The 23,010-nt window shown below is 40.1% G+C and overlaps 1 protein-coding gene across 2 annotated transcripts in view; it reads right to left on the minus strand.

Moving 5' to 3' along the window:
- Window positions 1–582: 582 nt before the first annotated feature.
- Window positions 583–23,010, minus strand: part of PPME1 (protein phosphatase methylesterase 1) — a 62,845-nt gene continuing 40,417 nt past the window's right edge. For both annotated transcript variants that reach the window (XM_032853113.1, XM_032853114.1), the window contains 7 exons: window positions 21,231–21,296; window positions 17,866–17,989; window positions 9,159–9,288; window positions 8,019–8,063; window positions 3,178–3,242; window positions 2,485–2,552; window positions 583–1,172 (listed from right to left, as the gene is read on the minus strand). In XM_032853113.1, the coding sequence (XP_032709004.1) occupies window positions 1,154–1,172; window positions 2,485–2,552; window positions 3,178–3,242; window positions 8,019–8,063; window positions 9,159–9,288; window positions 17,866–17,989; window positions 21,231–21,296 (517 nt within the window). In that variant the 3' untranslated portion in view covers window positions 583–1,153. The remainder of the gene's footprint in view (window positions 1,173–2,484; window positions 2,553–3,177; window positions 3,243–8,018; window positions 8,064–9,158; window positions 9,289–17,865; window positions 17,990–21,230; window positions 21,297–23,010) is intronic.

Here is a 23,010-nt window from a genome sequence, read left to right on the forward strand (position 1 = left end):
AAGAAACAAAGTAGGTCCCAGACTCTGGACCGTGCAGCAGGACAGGGATAGGAAGTTGTTGGGTGGAAAGGTGGAGGGGCTACGCATCACCTAAGACAGTCACAGAAAAGATGGGCTGCAGGAGACTGCCCCTTCCTGCCCTTGGAAATGGCGTGCCTGGGCAGCAGGGGGAGGCCGCATGGCTGTGATGAGGCAGCTGGAAGAGGGCATAGATTGAGGATGCTGGGCTGTACTGTTTCTCTGAAGAATGACATGGAAACCACAAATGGTGAAGATAAGCTGTGGGTCTAGAAGAGGCAAGTGGGCACTCTGCACACCTCCAGGGACCAATTATGAAAATGGTTAAATTTGATTCTTAAAAACAACTCCACAGGCTTTAGCCTACGGCTTTGTGCAAGGGCTGTATTAAACCTGGGTTGCTCTGTGGCAGGTGAGGGCTCAAGAGGCCCCTGGAGCAGCCTGGCCTCAGCCCAGGGCAGGTGCCCAGACATGTGGGAGAGGGACAGTGGGCTCTCCCCAGATGGGAGGCCATGTGCTTGGACTGACTGGACCTGATTTTCAGGCTGGTTTCTTGTGATGCTATCCACCACCCCTCCCTATTCCTAAGGATGGCATCCTGGCCTCTCTGGGTCTTCCAAGCCTGGAAGAGTAAGACTGGGTAAAAAGGTACCTGACTGGCATTTTATTTGAAAGGGGAAAATAAGGACCACCCTGTGCATGGTCCATCCCATGAGGTAGGGCAGGACCACGCCAAGAACAATCTCAAGGAATGGAGGTCCCTGAGCCTGGAGAGACATTTGGACCCAGGTACACTGCCTAATACCAGGAATAAGGGCCCAGGGTGACAGTTCTGATGGAGGCTTCACCCTAGGCAAGGCAGGGAGAATAGGTAGGGGCTACCCCTGAACAGGGAAGGGGTGGGAGTTGGGGAGCCTTGGACTAAGGAGGTCGAGGTTGGTCAAAGGCCCTGGATAACAATGCTTTCGGCAGGAATACACAAAAGGGTTTGTACATCTGGGGAAGCCCGTCGATAGGGAGCCGGTGTCACATGGTCGGGCAGGATGGTGAGGAGGAGACAGCGGCATCACAGTGGCCTCTGGTGCGATGTATTTACAACAGAGCTCAATGTTGGGGAGGGACGGACAGCAGGTTACTAACAGCCAGGAAACACACTGTGAAGAGTGGGAAGAGAGAGGAAAACAAATGTGACCATTACTAGTTTCCCCTCCTCGCCCCTTCTCCTCCAGGAAGCCCAGGACCCTCATGACCACCAAGGCCCTTGCAGATCTGTCCAACCTCTCCACAGCCCCATCCAGGTCTAGACACGGGATCTGCTCTCTGTGAACTGGTGATGTGACCAAATGGTCCAGGGGCTTCAAACACTACTAACAAGAAAAACTTCAGTCTTTCTTTTTGATTTCTGGGGTCCGTCAACGATTAGTTTCTTGCAGGGTGGTTTGGCATGAGGGAATCACTTGTGTGGCTCACTGTACCAGGCTTCTGTCATCATTGCCAATGCCTATTCTGCCCTGTGACCCTCACCTCCCAGGTCCTGGCATTGAGTCCCTCTAACGCAGGAACAATTTCTTTTCTCCAACATTTCTTCTTTGAATTCCTGAGGTAGGGAACCATTTCCCCTGGACTCTCACCAAAATCAGACAGGAGACTTTCCACCTAGCAGGTTTATAACTCAGTAGACTCGTGGGCTCTCTGGGGGTCAGGCATACTGTGGCACAGACCAGAAGCTCCCTAAGATGGGGCCAGGACGGTGTGGTTTGGGTAATCTTGTCTCTCTTCCTCCTCCTCAACAAAGAGTCTAACTGTGTCTCCCTACTCAGAAGAGCTTCCTAGGATGAGAGGTATTTTTCCTTCACACTAGTGTTTCTCAACTGTGAGTGATTTTGTCTCCCTTGAAGCATTTGGTAACATCTAAAGATATTCTTGTCACAACTTGTGTGTGTGTATGTGGGAGTGCTACCGGTTTCTAGTGCATAGAGGCTAGGGACGCTGTCAAACATCCTACAATACACAGGACAGGTCCCCAAATGTCAAGAGTGCTGAGGTTGAAAACCCTGCTCTGGATCTCTACACAGTCTCCATGGCCTGCCCAGCCTTCCTCGGCAGCAGAGGAGGAGAAGGCAAACAGAACCCTAAGAGTCTGGAAAAAGACTGAGTCCCATCCTAGCCTCTTCAGAGAAGGAGGTACCTCAAGAAGTGGGAGGACTTAAGAAGTGGGGTGGAGTGGGGACTAGGCACAATTTAATCTCATCTCAGCAACAACCCACTGGACCAAAGTACACAGAAACAACCAACCATGGGTTTATAGAAACACATGTGCTGGGCTCTGTGTTGAGGAGGAAGAAGAAAGGCATGGTGACCCAAACCAGGCAGGGGTAAGGGAGAGATATTTACAATGCTGCAAATATCTTTTTGTTGGAGTTGGTCAGCACTGCTGGGCTCCTTAAATCTCTGTTACTTCCTTACCATTGGAATCCACCGATGGGCTCTGCAAACCTGTGCCGGATCAGGAAAGTGGCAACAGCTTCGGCTACCTGGAAAAGGGAGAGAGATTCCAGGCTATATGATGTTAGCAATGGGGATCAGCTTTGGAGGTCCTGTGGGCTTCTACTGGAAGGTTAGGCTCTATAGTGGACTCATGGATCTTATAAGTCCGAGAAGCCTGAAACCTAAAGGACCTGAGTCCTGGCAGGGCTAGAAGACTTCTCCCCACCATCCTTGCCAAATACAGCTCCAGAGAAGTCAAGAGGAATGCTGTGAAGGCTTATTTATCCCCTGACACTTACAAAGCATCTTATTCTATAGGAGTGCATATTAACTTCCAATTGTGACTGTCGTTCCAGGAGCAGTTTCTATCCCAATTTTTCCTTCTTCCACATGGCTTTTGGGCTAAGGAGAGAGGTAGAGCTTAAGATCTTAACCAGAGCACCCTGGGGTGAAACTACGGGATGCCAGTGGTTCCTCAGTCCATACAAAGAAACCCAAGACCCTAGCAGCTGCCAGGAAGAGGTCTGGGGAGATCGTGGAGTTATAGCTGAATAGGTGCCACAGTAGCTGCTGCAGGCAACTCAGCCTGACTCAGAGGCTTGTACTATTTTCTGTGAGACAAAAGATGACTCTCACAGCTGTCCCTTTATAGTCACAGAGCACCAGACTCACCTTGTCTGGGGCATCCTCATGGACAGCATGGCCACATTGGGGTAGGACCTGCATCTGGAACTTTCCTGGAAAGAAAACAAATCTAGGTGACCTCAGGGACTAAAACGGCCCTCTCCTTACCACCTCTGTGGTCTCATAGGCCACTTCAGGAGTCCAGTACCTTCCTATCTACTCCCCTCCTTAATAGTCTGGACCCTGTTACCAAGGTTTGAGGTGGATGGTAATATTTGCAGTTACAACCTTGTGCAAATGATTTTCCCTTCATTTTTAACTTTGGCAACTATTTAGCATGCATTTACTTTGGGCCAGACACAGGAAGGTTCCCCTTTTCAGGGGATTTATAGTCTAGTAGGGGAACACAAAAGACAACATTTTATTTATTATTTTTATTATTTTTATTTATTTTTTAAAAGATTTTTTATTTTTTATTTCTTATTTTTATTATTTATTATTTTATTTTATTATTTTATTATTTATTTTAAAAGATTTTATTTATTTATTTGACAGAGAGACATAGCAAGCGAGGGAACACAAGCAGGGGAGTGGGAGAGGGAGAAGCAGCCTTCCCACCAAGCAGGGAGCCTGATGCAGGGCTCGATCCCAGGACCCTGGCATCTTGACCTGAGCTGAAGGCAGACACTTAAAAACCGAGCCATCCAGACAACCCAAAAGACAACATTTTAATGTAGCATGTAGTTCTTATGATAAAACTGAGCACATGGAACTGGAATAACATAGGAAAGAAGGCTTCACAATCAAATAAAGATACAGGAAAGCTTCCCACACAGGGGGAAAAAAAAAAAAAGTCTACACAAAGGAAAGGAGGATGAAATGGTTTTTGTTCCTGGAAATAAAAAGTCTGGCACAGAACTCTTGAGAGTTAACAATGAGGCTGGAGAGGAAAGCAGGGACCATCAAGGGTTTTGTAAGCTATGTTAAGGATTTTGAAATGTATTATTACAATAATAAGTTACCATTTAAACGCTCAACCAAATGCCAGACAGTACTAACCACTTTCTCCCACTGCCTTGTAGAACACTGTAGGCTCACCATTAATGTGATAGCTATTGAGAGTAAACAGAGATGACAGATAAAGCAAGATCTCTAAGCAGCAGACTAAAGGAAATGGGACCCACAGCTTCCCCTAAGTAGAGAGCAGACTCTCAGAGCCCGAGAGGCTCATTTACAAAACAAGGCAGAATGCTCTGGAAGTCCTTTGGGTCATCACATTCCAGGACTCCTAATCCAGTTACACAGTGCTTTAAAATCTTCTCAAAATATTCTTCTATCCATTTTTTAAGTTGATTCTCAAATCTACCCCATAAAATTGAACAGGATAAATACTGAATTTCTTTTCTGAGATGATGAAATTAATATCATGATTAGTGAAGTAATTTGCCCAAGGCTGCTTATTTATTTATTTTTTTAAGGATTTTATTTATTTGATCCCAGGGTCCTGGGATCGAGTCCCACATCAGGCTCTTTGCTCAGCAGGGAGCTTGCTCTCCCCTCTCTCTCTGCCTGCCTCTCTGCCTACTTGTGATCTCTGTCTGTCAAATAAATAAATAAAATCTTAAAAAAAAAAAGATTTTATTTGTCTCAGAGAGAGAGAGAGAGAGAGAGAGTGTGAGCTAGCACACAAGCAGGCAGAGTGGCAGGTAGAGGTAGAGAGAAGCGGGCTCCCTGCCGAGCAAGGAGTCCATTGTGGGACTCGATCCCAGGACCCTGGGATCATGACCTGAGCTGAAAGCAGCGGCTTAAACCACTGAGCCACCCAGGCGTCCCCCTGCTTATTTAATTAGTAGAGGAACTACGACTATTCTATTCAGTGAGGCCCAGCTCATGCCCTTCCTCTTGCAGTAGTGTGCCCTGGGGACTCCAGCCTATTCCATCCTAGTCCCCGCTCTGCTCCCTCTCTCTCTTTTTTAAAAGATTTTATTTATTTATTTGAGTGAGAGAGTGAGAGAGAGCATGAGAGGGGAGGTCAGAGGGAGAAGCAGACTCTCCGCAGAGTTGGGAACCTGATGCGGGACTTGATCCCAGGACTCCAGGATCATGACCTGAGCCAAAGGCAGTGGCTTAACCAACTGAACCACACAGGTGCCCTCTCTTTTATCTCTTAATGTACTACAGCTAACATGTTTGGATTGAAACACAGAGCAGCTTGTGCCCTGCTTGTTTTGTAAGCTTGTATTTTATGCCACTGGTGCTTGCCTCCCCAGGAGCATGACACTTCTGTAAGAATAGAGCCTAATATCAACAGGGCCCAGCACAGGACTAGACACTGACTAAGTGTTAGTAAGTCTTAAATGGATAATTGAATGAATGACCTGATAACACAATTCCAACCACCCTGGGCTTGATGTCTAGGGATGAATTTTTTGTTTCTCTTTGGAAGAGTGGATATAAAGAATCAGAGAGAATGCACACACACTAACACTAATAACGTGCCTTGTACACATAAAATAACGATTATGGGTAATCCTCACAATTATTCTAGGAAGTGGGCATATTTCCAAACCCTTCCCTCTCATCTTACAGAACATTAGGTTCAGACAGCCTACATTATTTACCCAGGTTGCATCATGAATGAGTGCTAGGTTTCTAGGAATCCATTAACTAATTCAGCAGGTTTAAACAGTGCTGGAAAGACTGTGGTTTGGAATCTATGCCAATTTGGCCATTTCCCTTTGTCTTATGGGATGTCCCTCACTCCAGCCATTTACTTTCTATATTCATGGGATGCTCTGGAAGAAAAGGTAGTCTTGGCATAATCCTTACTGGGGAAATGGCAGGGCATCTAATGAGGAATCATGAGTACTTCCTGGATATAATGAAGCCATCATTTGTCAGACTCTTTTTTTTTTTTAACTTTTTTTTTTTTTAAAGATTTTATTTATTTATTTGATAGACAGAGGTTGCAAGTAGACAGAGAGGCAGGCAGAGAGAGAGAGGAAGCTAAGCAGGCTCCCTGCCGAGCAGAGAGCCCAATGTGGGGCTTGATCCCAGGACCCTGGGATCATGACCTGAGCCGAAGGCAGAGGCTTTAACCCACTGAGCCACCCAGGCACCCCCATTTGTCAGACTCTTACTTCACATGTATTTTTGCATTTAAACACCATACAAATGTATTCAGATATAGCATTATTTCTATTTTACAGATGAAGAAACTCAGGATTAAAGAAGTTCACTCAGGCCACAATTCTAGTAACAGTGACTCAAAGCCAGGACTGTTTGATTCCAAGGCTGGTGACCAAAAATGGTTTCAAATGCTATTCCAGTCCAGCTCAACTGCTTTCAGATAGTCTCAGGGGCCATATCTATTCTGCCTGTCTAGCATCAAGCATAGGTCTTATATAGAAAAACTGCTTAGGAAAGGTTTGCTTGAGTTGAATGTAACGATAGATGTCTAAACTCAGAATTACCAACATAAGTGCCATAAAACTCACACTGCCCCAGTTCATAATCTTCCTCCAGGCTTCAGATACTATGTAGTTGAAGGAATAGGGTAGGAGTGCCTGGGTCCAGAATGTAATAAATCATTCAGGAGCCTTTAAACAACTGTTGTTTAGAAGTATAGCACCCCCCCCTCTTTTCTGTGGGGAGCCTGAGGACAGCTCAAAGAACAGTTTGAGACCATAAACATCCAAGTAGAGATGTCCAGTAGATTTTACATATGGGCCAGGTCTGGAGCTCAGGAGAGACGTATGAGTTGGACATTTAGCTTTGGGAATTATAAGGGTGTAAATAAAAGCCATGAGATTGCCCAGAGAGAGTAAGCAGGGGAAAAAAAGGGAGGTCAAGAACAGAATCTGCTTAAGCCTGAAACCTTGACTTGGAGTTAGCACTTCTTCTTCCCATAACCTAAAAGATACCAATGCCTATTGATTTCACCTTTACCACACCTTTCATCCATACTAAAGCAAGAGCCTCCACAAAATTGGTCCCACAGCCTCCACTTCCATCCGGACAACACACCTGGACCTGTGCACAATATGTTACTTTTCTACTCATTATAATTCATGATCCCTGTGAAGTTGCCATCAACTTTCTCATTTTATAGACTGAGAAAACGAAAGCTAAGGCAGGTCAAATAACTTGCCTGGGGTCATAAAATAAGTAGGAAAGAAGTACTACTCCCAACCCCAGAGTCTTTGCTTTTGCCACCTCACCAAGCTGTCTTCTAAATATAGTTTACATCTTTTTGCATCCCAATCATCCTGGACATTTCCCTTTCCTAAGAATTCCAACAATGATAAAAATACTGATCAGTATTCAGAATATCTCCTTCACAATAATTATATATTTATAGGGTACTTTATGGTTTATAATGAACTCTGCCAAGACATTGCCTCATTTTAGTCCTTACAACCCTGAGATGTAGATGGGAGTTAAATCCCATTTTTAGATGGAGGAAAAAAACTGAAGCTCAGAAAATGGAAATATTTGGGTCAGGACTGGATATTGATGCTATCAAGTATGGGGTTAACTCTAAAGCTCATGCTCTTTCCACTGCACTTCACCATCTCAGAACATTAATTTCCACATGACTCTGTCCTCAGAGAAGGACCTAGGAACGTAATTTCTTTTCTTTTTTTTTTAAGATTTATTTACTTACTTGAGAGACAGAGAGAGTGCGCATGTGCACACATAAGCGTGAGTGGGAGGAAGAGCAGAGTGAGAGACAGAGAAGTCCAAGCTGATTCCCCACTAAGCATGGAGCCCAACACAGAGCTGAACCTCACGACCCTGAGATCACGAACTGAACTGAAATCACAAGTGGGATGCTTAATTGACTGAGCCACCCAGGCATCCCTGGACATAATTTCTTGATTACTTACCTTGCATTTGGCCAATAGTCAGATCCTTATCCAATCTATCAACACCTAGAATAAAATAGGAGAATCCAGAAGTAGTTTACTAGAAAAGGTTGTATGAAATAGGTTTTGCTGTTCAAGTATGAAGTAAAAAATGTTACAAAGTTGTAAACACGATGACATTCTCAATTCACATTAATCCCAATCCTAACTCCTTGAGGGTATATACTCACCACATGAAACTTTCCAGAATGAGAGTCCCCTGCAATCTTTTTGATCATTTAAACTGATTTCTGAAAATAGGGTTTTACGTTTTTAAATTTCCATTATACTCAGAATATCTTTACGCCACTCTGGAGAACTTGCACTTAACCAGGGATTGATGGCAGGCCAGAATTAAGTTACTCCAGATGGATGCTTGTGCTTAGTTAGGCTTAGGGATTTGGTGTGGAGAGGAGAGGAATACAAATGAGTGAGCATGGTACTTTATTTTGGAAGCTACTACCCATGAATGAGTAGTTTGGTTTTTCGGGTTTTTTTGTTTGTTTGTTTGTTTTCAGATTTTATTTATTTATTTGAGAGAGAGTGAGCAAGTGACCATAGGGGAGGGGGACGGGCAGAGGCAGAGGAAGAAGCAGACTCCCTATGGTGTTTAATCCCAGGATTCCCCAATATCATGATTGGAGCTGAAGGCAGACGCTTAACTGACTGAGCCACCCAGGCGCCCCATGTGGTGAGTAGTTTTAACAAGGACCTACTCAGAAGATGATATACCTACACTGCTATGGACTGAATTGTATCCTCCCCGTCATTCATATGTTGAAGGCCTATTCCACAGTGTGACCACATTTGCAGATATGGAAATAATTAAGATTAAATGGTAGCATATGTGTAGGGTCTTCATATGACAGGATTAGTGTTCTTTTAAGAATAAACACCAGAGAGTTTGCTTTCACTCTCTCTTCTGCCATGTAAGAACACAGTGAGAGGGCAGTTGTCTGCAAGCCAGTAAGAAAGCTCCCACCAGAACTTGACTGTGCCGATACCCCGCTCTCAGACTTCCAGCCTCCAGAACCGTGAGAAAATGAATTTGTTGTTTAAGCACCCAATTTATAATATTTTGTTATGGCAGCCTGAGCTAATACACACACGTGCAACACTTACCAGCCAAGAGCAGCAATTTAGGAATAGGACAACTAAGGAAGAGATTGGATAAGCCTCGGAACCAGCCATCCCAGTATTTTTCTGTTTTTGCCAGTTCAATTCTCCAAGTATATGGATGGTCTTTCTTGGTCTGGAGGAAAAGAGCAAGTTCTGAGTCTCTGAGGGCAACCCTTGGAGGAACAGGACAAAAACTAGGTCCCTAGGAAAAGGAAAGGGAAGGAAACTAGCACTTACTAAGGTGCTACTAGGTCCCAGACATTTTCATATTCACTTAATCATTAAAACAGCTTTGTGATATAGGTTATTGTTGTAATTTCCATGTTTAGATAACTAGAAGTTTACTTTTTACTTCTATTAATTTCAGTGAACTTTGAAAACTTTAAGATCACAAAGCTAGTAAACCATAGAGTCAGTCAAGACTTAGTTTCTCTTACATCCATTTGACAAAAAGAATATATCCATCAAAAGGATAATTACAAAAAGCACAGTACAGTATGAAAAAAATACTTATGATATAATATTAAAAGAAAGAAGAGTATAACATGCCATCCAAATGAGGATTACTACTGGAAAAATGTGGTACACATAGGGAAAGAACTGGAAGGGAAAACTGAAAATATGTTGATTTGTTAGCAGAGCATTTTTTTCTTATGTTTTGATAATGGTATGTTCCTGCAACAGTAATCTGAAAAAGGAAATCTGGCACAAATATTATAAAATGTATCTGTTAAATCCCAATATATACTAGACAGGCACAGAGTATGTACTCATCAAATACAAGAAGAACAAATATATGATTCCCTATAGTTTTCTGCATCACTGAAAATTTTAAATATTATAACTGAAATAAATAATTGGGATCCTGCAGTAGCAACAATATGAAAATCTGAAAGTGAACATGAGATAGCAACATATTGTGTTAGAGATCACTGGATGGATGTTCATACTAGCCCAAGTGATCTACAGATCCTTATCATAACAATCCTTATCAAAATCCAAATGACATTCTTGCAAAATAGATAAATTCATCAAAAATTCACATAGAATCTCAAGGGACACCAAATAGCAAAAACAATTTTTTAAAAGAATAAAATTGGAAGACACATGCTCTCTAATTTCAAAACATATTACAAAGCTACAGTAATCAAAACAGTATGGTACTAGTATAAAGACCCAGAGAGACCAATGGAATACACGAGAGAACCCAGAAATAAACAACAAGGGTCCAAGATGACTCAATGGAGAAAGAACAGTCTTTTCAGCAAATGGTGTTGGAAAAACTGGATATCCACATGCAAAGAATGAAACTGGACAATACACAAGTTTAACTCAAATGGGTTAAAGATCGAATTATATTAAGACCCAAAACTGTAAAACTTCTAGAAGAAAACAGAGAAAAGCATCATATAGCTTTTCCTGACATTGAATTTGACAATGACTTTTTGGCTATGAGACCAAAAGCAAAGGCAACAAAAGCAAAAATAGATAAATGGACTACATCAAACATAAAAACTTCTGTGCATCAAAGAACACAATCAACAGAGTGACAAGACATTGTACAGAATGGGAGAAAATATCTGCAAATTATATCTATGATAAGGGGTTAATATTCAGAATATATAAAGAATTCCTACTATTCAGTAACAAAAAAATCAAACCACCTGATTAAAAAATGGGCAATGGACATGAGGAGACATTTCTCCAAAGAGGATATTCAAATGGCCAATAAGTACATGAAAAGATACTCAACAACACTAACCATTAGGGAAATGCAAATCAAAACCACAATGAGATATCACTTTATACCCATTAGGATGGCTATTTTCAAAAAAGACAAAATAACAAGCAATGGCAAAGATGTGGAGAAATTGGAACACTTGGGGCGCTGTTGGTGGGATTACACAATGGTACAATCACTATGAAGACAGCATGGCAGTTACTCAAAAATTAAAAGTAAAACTATCATATGATCCAGCAATCTTACTTCTGGGTATACAGCCAGAAGTGAAAGCAGGGTCTTGAGGAGATATTTGCAGACCCATGTTCATGAGCAGCATTATTCACAAGAGTCAAGAGAAGTAAGCAGTATCTATTGATGGATGAATGGATAAACAAAATGTGCTATATATATATTATTTAGCCTTAAAGAAGGAAATCCTGTCGCATGCTACAACAGAGAGGAAACTTGAGACATTGTGTTAACTAAAATAAACCAGTCACAAAAAGACAAACACTGATTCTACTTCTATGAGGTATCTAATGTAGTGGAATTCATAGAAAGTAAAATGGTAGGAATGGGAGGAAAGGGAAATTGTTTAATGAGTACAGAGTTTTAGATTGAAATGAAAAAGCTCTGGAGATGTTTTACCACAATACAAATGGTACTTAACTGTACACTTAAAAATGAGTAAGGTGGTAAATTTTGTTATGTGTTTTTTACCAAAATTAAAAAAAGAAAGAAAGAAAAAGATCACTAGACGGATATTCAGGAAACTTGGGTCTTCCCAGTCTCACTAAACAATGCATGTGCAACACCATTAATAAGCCACTTCTAGTAGATTCCACTGTCAGAGACAGCAAGACCCTCCTAAATGTACACTGTACTTCATAAGCAAATAACTAATTTAAGGTAAGGGAACTTCCAAGGATAATAATATTACAAAAAGAAATTTTAAAAGAGGAGTTCAAGTCTTAAAAATGTAAAAACAAAGAAAAAAAAAAAGCCTGGATAGAATTAGAGTTGCTCCTGTATTTAGGGTGATAATACTATATCCTTTCTTTGGAGAGCTGGATCATAAAGTTAATTTAGTTTAGATCCCTTCCTCTGACAAATGGTAATAAAACAGAACAATGTAAGAAACAAAACAGATGAATATGGGGGGAAAAAAAGAGAGGCAAACCAGAAAACACTCTTAACTATAGAGAACAAACAGGGTTGCTGGAGGGATGGGTCAAATGGATGAAAGATATTAAGGAGGACACCTGTGATGAGCATGGGGTATTGTATATAAGTGACAATTCACTAAATTCTACCCCTGGAACTAATATTACACTGTATATTAACTGAAATTTAGATAAAAACTTGAAAAAAGAAAACTAAAAAACAACAACAACAACAACAGATCAATGTAATGAGATCTAACTGTTGGATAGGAGAAGCAGAAAGCTAGCTACCAATCATCCTGAGATGCTCATGGGGGTAGGATATGGTTCACACAAGGGTATCAACCACAGGCTTTGCACTATTTCCCAACACCTCACTTGAAAAGCATTTAAAAAGACAGGTTTCATCCAGAGAGGGAGACAAACCTTAAGAAACTCTCGGTCTTAGGAAACAAACTGAGGATTGCTGGAGTGGAGGGGGTGGGAGAGATGGGGTGGCTGGGTGATGGACACTAGGGAGGGTCTGTGCTATGGTGAGTGCTGTGAATTGTGTAAGACTGATGATTCACAGACCTGTACCCCTGAAACAAATCATACATTATATGTTAATAAGAAAATGAAAGAAGATAAAAAATAAAAAGACAGGTTTTTGTGTTAGTCAGACTAGATTTAATGCAAATCCCAGCTCCATCATCAGCTAATAAACTGTGGGTCCCTTGGGAAAGTTACCTAACTTCTTCAAGCCTGTTTTCTTAGCTATAAGGAGCACAACATAAAATCTCAGAGGATTATTGTAAGGATGAACTAAAGATATTCACATATGTAAAACAATAGGAACATGGTCTGGCACATAAAAGTAAAAACCAAAATAAAAAAATTTTTTTAAAAGATTTTATTTATTTGACAGAGAGAGAGATTAAGAGAGGAATACAAGCAGAGGAGTAGGAGAGGGAGAAGCAGGCTTCCAGCTGAGCAGGGAGCCCGATGTGGGGCCCAATCCCAGGACCTTGGTATCATGACCTGAGCCGAAGGCATATGCTTAACGACTGAGCCACCCAGCTGCCTGCCAAAATCAAAATCTTAAGAATATAGGATTTCTATATTCTTGAAAAAGAAGAGCAAAGCTGGAGGACTTACATTTCCTGATTTCAAAACTTGCTACGAAGCTACAATAATGTAGACAGTGGCACTTGCATAACAATAGACATATTTTGGCATAACAGAATTGAAAGTCCAGAGATAAACTCTGGCATTTATGGTCATTTGATTTCCAAAAAGGAATACAAGATAATTAAATGGAAAGTGGGGTCTTAGCAACAAATGGTCTTGGGACAGCTGGACATCCACACGCAAAAGAATGAAGTTACATCTCCTACCCTTGTACTATACACAAAAATTAACTCAAAATGGATCATAGACCTAAATATAAGAGCTAAAACTAGAAACTAAAACTAGAAACCTAAAGAGTTAAAACTAGAAAATATTTGCAATGAGGGACTTGTTATCTAGAATATACAAGAATTCTTATAATTCAGAAATAAAAAGACAAAACGCCCTCTTGAAAAATGGGCAAAGGATCTGAATATATATTTCTCCAGAGAAGAAATAGGCAAGAAGCCCATGAAAAGATGTTCAACATTAACAGTCATCAGGAAAATGTAAATCAAAACCACAATGAGACACCACTTCATACCCATTAGGATGGCTATAATCAAAAAGACAGACAATATTACAAATGCTGACAAAGTTGTAGAAAAATGGAACACTCAAGACACTGGTAGTGGGAATATAAAATGTTACAGGCACTTTGGAAAATAGTCTGGCTATTTCTTAAATGATTAAACACAGAAATAGCATCCAGCAATCCACTGGTAGGTGCATACCCAAGAAAAATAAAAACCTATGCCCACACAGAAACTTGTACACAAATATTTGGACAAGCAATATTCATAACAGACAAAAAGTGAAAACAATCCAAATGTCCAGTGACTGATGAATGGATAAAAAAATGTGGTCTATCCATACAAAGGAATATTATTCAACCACAAATAGGAATAAAGCACTGATACATGGTATAATAAGGATGAACCTTGAAAACATTATGCTAAGGTAAAAGAAACCAGCCACAGGACCGTATATTCATTTTTTATTTTAAAGATTTTATTTATTTGACAGACAGAGATCACAAGTAGGCTGAGAGGCAGGCAGAGAGAGAGAGATGGAAGCAGGCTCCCCACTGAGCAGAGAGCCCGATGCGGGGCTCGATCCCAGGACCCCGAGATCATGACCTGAGCCGAAGGCAGAGGCTTTAACCCACTGAGCCACCCAGGCGCCCCTGTTATATTAAATGTCCAGATTAGGCAATTCCACAGAGACGGAAAGATTAGTGGATGCATAGGGCCGAAGTTGGGGAGAAATGGGAAGTGACTGCAAACAGGTATGGCATTTTTTTAAAAAGTGATGTGAATGTCCTTTTTTTTTTTTTTTTTTAAGATGTATTTATTTGACAGAGAGAGAGAGAGCACAAGTAGGCAGAGGGGCAGGCAGAGCGAGAGGGAGAAGCAGGCTCTCCACCAAGCAGGGAGCTCGATGCAGGGCTCAATCCCAGGACCCTGGGATGATGACCTGAGCTGAAAGCAGCCACTTAACCGACTGAGCCACCCAGGAGCCCCTGATGTATATGTTCTAAAATAAGATTGTTGTGATGCTTACACAAGTCTATGAATCTACTAACAACCAGTGAATTGTATACTTTGGATGAGTTACCTTCCAATAAAGCAGTTTTTAAAAAGGATATTTATGCATAAAGGAATACCTCCTGGACAACTGAAGTTTATTCCCTCAAGGATCAAAGGTTAAAGTTTCCCTCTTCTTTTCAAAAGTATTTTAATCATATTGTATTAGACATCGCCCCTCACTGCCGATGTGTATCTTGTCTTTTTTTACACAGCAAAATGGATGCAACAGAACTCTTGTGTATGTCTCAGGATCATTTCAAACACAAATATTTGGACAAGCAATATTAGTTAAAACACAGAAATCCCCTAAGGGCTAAGTGGCTCTACATGGCCCCTGGCTACCATGCTTTAGAAGCTGTGACTGTTCTTGTTGTTGTAGTTGTTAAGTTTAATTTACATTATTAATATTTTCTCTGTCATTTTAGTTATTTTTTTTTACTGAGATATAATCACCATATAACATTGTGTTGGCTTAAGGTGTACAATGTGTTAACTTGACACATTTATATACTGCGATATGCAACACCATAGTGATCGCTAACACCTCTATCATACCACAGAATTATAGTTTCTTTTGTACTAGAATAATTAAGACCTAGTCTCTAAGCAACTTTGAAGTTTACAATATGGTATTGTTGCCTATAATTATTATGCTGTGCATTAGATCTCCAGGATCTGTTTATCTACTAGTTACAAGAAGTAGTTTGTGTTGTTTGGGGTTTATGTCCTTCCTCAAAGGTAGACTGTTTTAGCTGTATGCCTTATTGCCTCATGTGTTTCAGTCTGCCCTCCTAACAAAACTGCTGGAGTTTACTAAACTCCATATAACTGGGCTTATAAAATAATTACAAAGGAAAAATGAGCTGGAATTAAAAACCAGAGAGGATCTGGATGTGTTTTAGCACCAACATTTATAAGGTGTCCATAGGCAAGAATCTGTACCTCAGTTGTAAAACAGTGATAATATCTACAATGCAGAGTTAAAATGAGAACTAGGGATGATAAATGTGATGTACTTAGTATAGCTCCTAGCACATAAAAGGCAAAAAGTAATTAGCAGTTTGTATCAGAGTCTCAGATCTACTAAATATTAATTACTTGATTACTTTGGAAACGTCTCTTCTTCTCTGTATTTCTGTGTCTCAGTTTCTACACTGTTATCATGGGAGAGATCTCACCTCACAGAGTGTAGGAAGGGCAAAATAATCATGCACTGTTTATATTTTTGTAAATCCCAAAGAGGTACAAACAATTATTTATTTATCTTAAGATGACAAAAGATCATCATTAAATGAAAAAATCTGTTTTTAAAAAATGTACAGTAGATGCTTAAACAATATAGGTTTGGACTGTGCAGGTCCACTTATATGTGGATTTGGAAACAGTACAGTACTATAAATTTATTTTCTCCTCTTCATGATCTTCTCAAGAACATTTCTTTTTGTCTAGCTACTTTATTATAAGAGTAGAGTATTTAATAAATATAAATAAACAAATTATATATTAATCACTATTTATATTATTGGCAAGGCTTCTGGTCAACAGTAGGCTATTAGTGATTATGTTTTTAGGGAGCCAAAAGTTATAGTTGTTTGGTTTTTTTCCTTGACAGAGAGAGAGCACATGTGTGGGGTGGGGGTGTGCACAGAGGCGCAGATGGAGAAGGATAGAAACCATTTTAGGCAGACTCATGACCAGTGTGGGGCCCCACCAGTGGCTCAATTTCATGACCCTAAGATTGTGACCTGAGGTGAAATCAAGAGTCAGATGTTTACCTAACTGAGCCACCCAGGCACCCCCAAAGTTATAGTTGGATTTTTGACGGTGTTGGGGATCAGTGACCCTACCCCCCATATTGTTCAGGACTCAATTGTCCTCTCCTCCTTGCTAATAGTAGCATCTCCAAACATAAGGGACTCCGGGGTGTACACTGAGTCCATTATTTGCCATTAGTAAGGTGTTTATAATCCATCCCCAAAAGTCTGCTCCTCAGGCTCACTAACCATTTCAAGAAAAAAATCCTTTCCCACTACTATCCTCAAATCAAGTGTTCAACAAGTAGTCACACAACACTTGCTACACACACACACCCAAGCTAAATGCTGAGGGGAATTCATATAGAACATTAGTTCCTGTGCTCAAAATACAGAGGTTATTTTGTTGGGAGACAATACTTGCACAATTAGAGGACACTAAATCTGCATTCTAGGGATGACTACAGGAGACCATAGTATCTCTGAATGGGGTTTATGAAAAACAATTCTATGACTTAGCCACAACTTTATTTATTTTTTAAAAAAAGATTAAATTTTTTATTTATTTGACAGGCAGAGATCACAAGTAGGCAGAGAGGCAAGCAGAGAGAGAGAGAGGGAAGCAGGCTCCCCACTGATCAGAGAACCCGATGTGGGGCTTGATCCCAGGACCCCGAGATCATGACCTGAGCTGAAGGCAGCGGCTTAACCCACTGAGCCACCCAGGCACCCTTAGCCACAACTTTAAAACAGAAAGTGCTAAGTTATGTCGGGGCCCCTGGCTGGCTCAGTTGGTAGAGCACCCAACTCCTGATCTCAGGGTCATAAGTTCGAGCCCCACATCAGGTATACAGATTACTTAAACTTATTTAAACAGATAAACAACCCAGAAAGTGCTAAGTTATGTCATACAGATCCTCAGTGCTATACTGGAGAAGGACTGATAGAAAATGAGGTCAGAAAACTTCCCCAAAGAAATACACTTTGAAAGATGAGTAAGATCTGATGGACTTAGCATGGACTAGTGGGAAATCAGATTTTCTCATGAGATAAACCATAGGAACAGAAGTATTAAGGTGAGAAAGAATCTGATGAGAGAGCAGTCTTTTTGAGTGTAGGGTATATACTATAAGTTTTATGTTCCAATTTGTCAAAGTTATCTACAAGTGCCTTATATCTTATTGTTAACCTAAATAGCTATTACGATAACTTCTTCACCACCTAAAATATCTAGGGGTGAACAAAAAGAACATGTCACCCCCCCCTTTCCCACCCCAACACGCTCTAAACCTTCACTGCCCCAACCTTCCAAGAATGCCAGCTTTTACTCACCTCCATGTCATCTTCCTTTTTCCTCTTGTTTACAGACTCACTTCCTTCTTCGTCTTCTTCCTCTTCCTCTATGATTCCTTCCACTATAGATTTTGAGCCTTCTGGACTTGTAATTCCTTCACACCTAGGTGGTTTGTTTGTTTTTAAGTGCTATCATACATCTTTCTTTTATACACAAATTATCTCAGAGATACAGGTTCTTATAGGCTTTTACAATCAAATGTCAGTTAAAACTTAATGCTTCGATGTGAACAATGTGCATTTTAAAATGTGTGGAAAGAGATCAGGGCTGTGGAAAGTCATGGCCATGGAAGGTATGACTATATTCCAAGGGCTGGTTTTCCATTCTTGCACCAATACTAATCTATAGAAGGGAGTAATCATTTCCTGTGGCATGGTGACCAGAGTTTTATTGACATTATCTCGTATAATTTCTTAACAATTCTACGAAGTAGTCCTGAAAAATAAAAAAAATTGTCCAAGATCCCCTGGCTCATTAGTAGATGGGCTGAAAGGCAAATCCAAGCTGAACTAACTTGAAAGCATGGTACTTTTCTACTGTATCCTGTTTACAGTAGAGCAAGGCTATGCTATTTAAGCATAGTAAAAGGCCCCACCTTTCAATTAGCTGATAGGAACTGACAATTAAATAACCATCGCCAGCTGAACCTTGGGGCTTAGAATATCTGACCCAACCAATTGCTATTATTGTTTCTCCTCTAAAAAACAATCTTTCTTTATTATATAATTAGGTAGAAAAATCAGGATTATATGAACAGCTGATACCATAATTCCTTTTACAAAGAACTTGTTGGAAAAAATACACTGACAATATTAAAGACAAAAATCCCAAGCGCCTAGGTAGTAGCCAGTACTAAGGTCTGTTCTCCATGATAAAGAAGAATTTGTTATTTTTCCCTTGAAAGGGAGAGAGAAGGGAGGAGAGGAGAGAGAACAAGCAGGATAAAAAGGGACTGGGATAAATTGAAGGGTCACTGAAACTTCAATGGTGGATTTTTAACAGTGGTAACTTCTCCTTCCTTGTCTCCTCCATCAATCTCAGGAAAGTGTATGTTCACAAAATGTTTTGTCAAGTGGGGGTGTTCTATGGGACTTGAGATGTCAAGTTTCACAACTAGGGTTAAGGTAATACAACAAAGAAACAGGTGCTTTGGATTTCCACAGCTATGGATTAGGAGGTTCAAGAGATTTTGAGATCTCTTGATCTTCAAGAGATCAAGAAGGGCAGGAAGGTTCTATTTGGTATCTATATGACAACTAAAACACACACTATATACACAAGTTTACATATTAAGAGAAGACACCACTTAAATTTACATATTAGGTAAAATTTAAAAATCGCTGAACTACCTGAATATAAGTCCTATAACTTCCTCACAAAAATGCTTTACCACTGCTTAAACAAATCTAATTTCAAAATATTTAGGCATTAAAAAGTGGGCAATTCCACAGCTTATTTAAAGACTGCTTTGTGTCTACTAGGTATTGCTACTCGAATTGTACTTTCAGGCCTAAAGTCCATGACACAGGCCTTGAAGTCAAATACACAGGAGACAGAATCTGAGCTCTGTGACTCACTAGCTGTGTGATCCTGGGAAAGCCACTTTACCTTTCTGAACTTCCATTTTCTCACCTACAAAATAATATTTGTCTTAAAGAGGTAATGTAAAGATTAAATGAGATGGTGCAAATGAATCAATGAATCTACGTAATGATCATTAACGGCTACCAACGCTGCAGAAAAGAGACAACCATAAATTACATGCTTCCTAATGGCAGTACCTATTCTTACAAACAAATAAAAAGCCAAAATAACAAACAAATCTGAACTTGACCAAATTTCTGAATCTAACTAATAATTTATAGACAATACAGTGAAGAGAGGAACATATTAAATTACACCTTCAGGAATCAATCAGAAAATCCAGATGTGGGAAATTCTACAGGGCAAAAAACCAGGGCTCTTCAACAATAAATTGCAAGGGAAAAAAAATCGAGACAAAAGTAGAAACTATAAAAGATACTTAAGAGATATATTCTCCCTCCAATTAGTATATATCTACCTTATTGTAATTCTGATTTGACCTACAAAAAAATGATCAGCGAGACAATTAGAAATGTGAATACTGAATGGACACTTGATGATATTAAGGAACTATTAAATTTTTTATGTGTAATAATGGTATTGTGATTGGGTTTAAAGTGTCCTTACCGTTTAGGGTATACTCAAATCTTGGAATTTATTTCAAAATATTTTGTAATTAGGGGACAATAAAAGGGCACAGATTAAACAAGACTGGCCATGAGTCAGTAACTGTTGAACACAGGCAATGTGTATATTGGGGTTCATTGTATTATTCTACTTTTACATGTTTAAATATTTCCATAATATAAGATTTTTAAAATGAGAGCATGTATATAAAATACCTGGTACAGTATAAAATATATATACAGTATAAAATACCTGGTATAGTGCCATGCCTGACAAATAGCAGGCATTCAGTAATGCCATTATCATTTTCATGAACTCTCATGCTCTTGTTCTGCTGGGCAACATTTTCTCAATTCATCTAAAGTTTATTTTGTAGCCACATAGCAATACTCAAGACGCATGTAACCCTATCCAAGAAGATGAGCTGGGCTAAAGTAGTCTTTTTTTTTTTTTTTTTTTTTTAAGATTTTGTTTATTTGACAGATAGAGATCACAAGTAGGCAGAGAGGCAGGGGGAGGGTGCGGGGGGGGGGGGGGGGGGAGCGGGCCCCCTGCTGGGCAGAGAGCCCTATGCGGGGCTCGATCCCAGGACCCTGGGATCATGACCTGAGCTGAAGGCAGAGGCTTTTAACCCACTGAGCCACCCAGGTGCCCCAAGGGCTAAAGTAATCTTAGCTTAGCCTTACAATCTGGCTTTCACTCAGGCTACACTAAAGCTTTTATAGTGTGATTTCCTCACAATCAGGTTTGGCTAAGAAGGAGACTGTTACCAGAATAAAGCCATAGCTTCCAACACTAGAGAGGACACTTAATTTTTAATGTCCATTCTCTGGGATTCTTCATCTTTTAAGACCCAGAGTTGCATTAAAGAGGTAATCCTGTATCATACAGGCTTTGGGATTTCTTAAAAAAAAAAAAAATAAAGAAAGAAATAGAAGAGAAAAGCTATGAGGCTAGCTCAATTGAGCTCATTTGTAAAAATTATCTAGAATTGGGGGTATAGCTCAAGGGTAGAGCATTTGACTGCAAAGGCATTCAGGATGGTAGGACAGGTATATAACAAAAAGCAATCTGTAATTCCCTCACCATGTTTCAGTCTCTAACCAGCCCAACAGGGAAAAAGAAGACCTACTGTTTGACTTGGCCAACCATTGAGACACGGGCTGACTCCAAATTTCGAATCTGACCACTCTTCACACTAGAAAAGTGAGAAGGGAGAAAGAAGGTTACTCAGTATCCATCTTATCATGTTATAGGGTCAAATGAATAATTTTGCAGATTCTGTGGAACCTCTATAAAGTTGTGTTTACCAATACAGCTTATATGAGATTACCACTACTTCCTACCTGGTTATTATGGCTATAAGCCAACCAGTAAAAAATTAAGTAAAGACATTCAAGCCACTTCTGTTCTGCAAACATTTACCAGGAGGGTACTATGTGTCAGGCCTGTGCTTAAGAAACACCCAATTCAAGCAGGGAGAAAGAAATACAGATAGTTTTAATATAATAAAGGCAAGGTTCAAAGGAATCACTTTATTCTGAATGAAGAGGTTAAATAAAGTTCCCCAAATGTCCTGCCTAAACCAAGGAGAAAAGAAATTAGGCAGAAGATAAAAGAAGGTGGTCAGGGCAATATAGGCAGAGGGCACCTTGCGAACAAAGGCACTGTGATGTGGACAAGTAAACATGATGAGGATTTTAGAGGACAGAGAGCAAGGAGAAGCAGGGAAGAGCAAAATGGGAGTGTGAGTGGGAGAAAGGGATAGGTGGGTAGGGACAAGCTCCTAGAGGACCTTGCATGTCATGATACAGAGTTCAGGAGCTAAGATGCTATTTTAATAGATTAGTTCTCTCAGAGTTACCTACCTATGTATGCCTAAGGGCCAAGCAAAATAGCTGCATGTCCCAGGGGGAATTGGAAACAATATGTGAAATAAGCCACCAGAACACTTTTCTTTTCTTCTCTCTCTCTCTTTTTAAAGATTTAATCCATTTATTTGAGAGAGAGAGTGACAGAGTATGAGAGTGGGGAAGGTGGGAGGGAGAAGCAGACTCCCCGCTGAGTAGGGAGACCGATGTGGGGCTTGATCCTGGGACTCCGGGATCATGACCTGAGTTAAAGGCAGATGCTTAACTGACTGAGCCACCTAAGTGCCCCCAGAACCCATTTCTTGAAATGTAACTTTTTTAGTTTAAAAAATCATGCAAAATTGTAAAGGGCAACCACCTTAGATAATGACCTTGTTTCTTATTTTAATGATAAACAGAGGCAATCAGAATGATTATTTCATTTTTCTACTATCAACTGAACCTACAGATCTACAAATATACCAGTATTTATAATCATATACCCTGCCTTGATGAGTTTTTAATATATGAAACACCTTTGTTCTTATTCAAGGCCAACCTTGGGCACAGTTCCCATCTCCTCTTGCCTGTGAGGACTTTGCTACCTATAGTTACCCTGTGGGTTATTTTTTTTTTCTCTTGTGAATATTATAAAATAGCTTTTGAAAACATTCTCAACTTCACATTCACTACTAGATACTAACCCACTTCTCTGCTCCCCTATATAACAAAACTTCTCAAAAAAGTTGTCATAAAAAAAAGTTACCTTAAAGGAATCATTTTTCTTAAATATTATCTACATAATAATGGTCCTCCAAAAAAAAAAATAATGGTCCTCCAATTATCTCTAGCTCAACCTCTATTAACAAGTACATATAAGTATTTACTTAACATTTCCATTTACATGTATAATAAGCATTTCAGCTTATCCATATAAAAATCCTGATTCCCTGACCTTTTACCTGCTCCCAAATCTACTTTTCCTTGTCTCTACCATTCACCCAATTGCTTTGGCTAAAAACCTAGAACTCATCCTTGGATGCTGTGCCTCCTCCTGCCTCC

The sequence above is a fragment of the Lontra canadensis genome, unplaced genomic scaffold (genome assembly GCF_010015895.1).
Source record: "Lontra canadensis isolate GAN:19392208 unplaced genomic scaffold, GSC_riverotter_1.0 scaffold7, whole genome shotgun sequence".
Lineage (NCBI taxonomy): Eukaryota > Metazoa > Chordata > Mammalia > Carnivora > Mustelidae > Lontra > Lontra canadensis.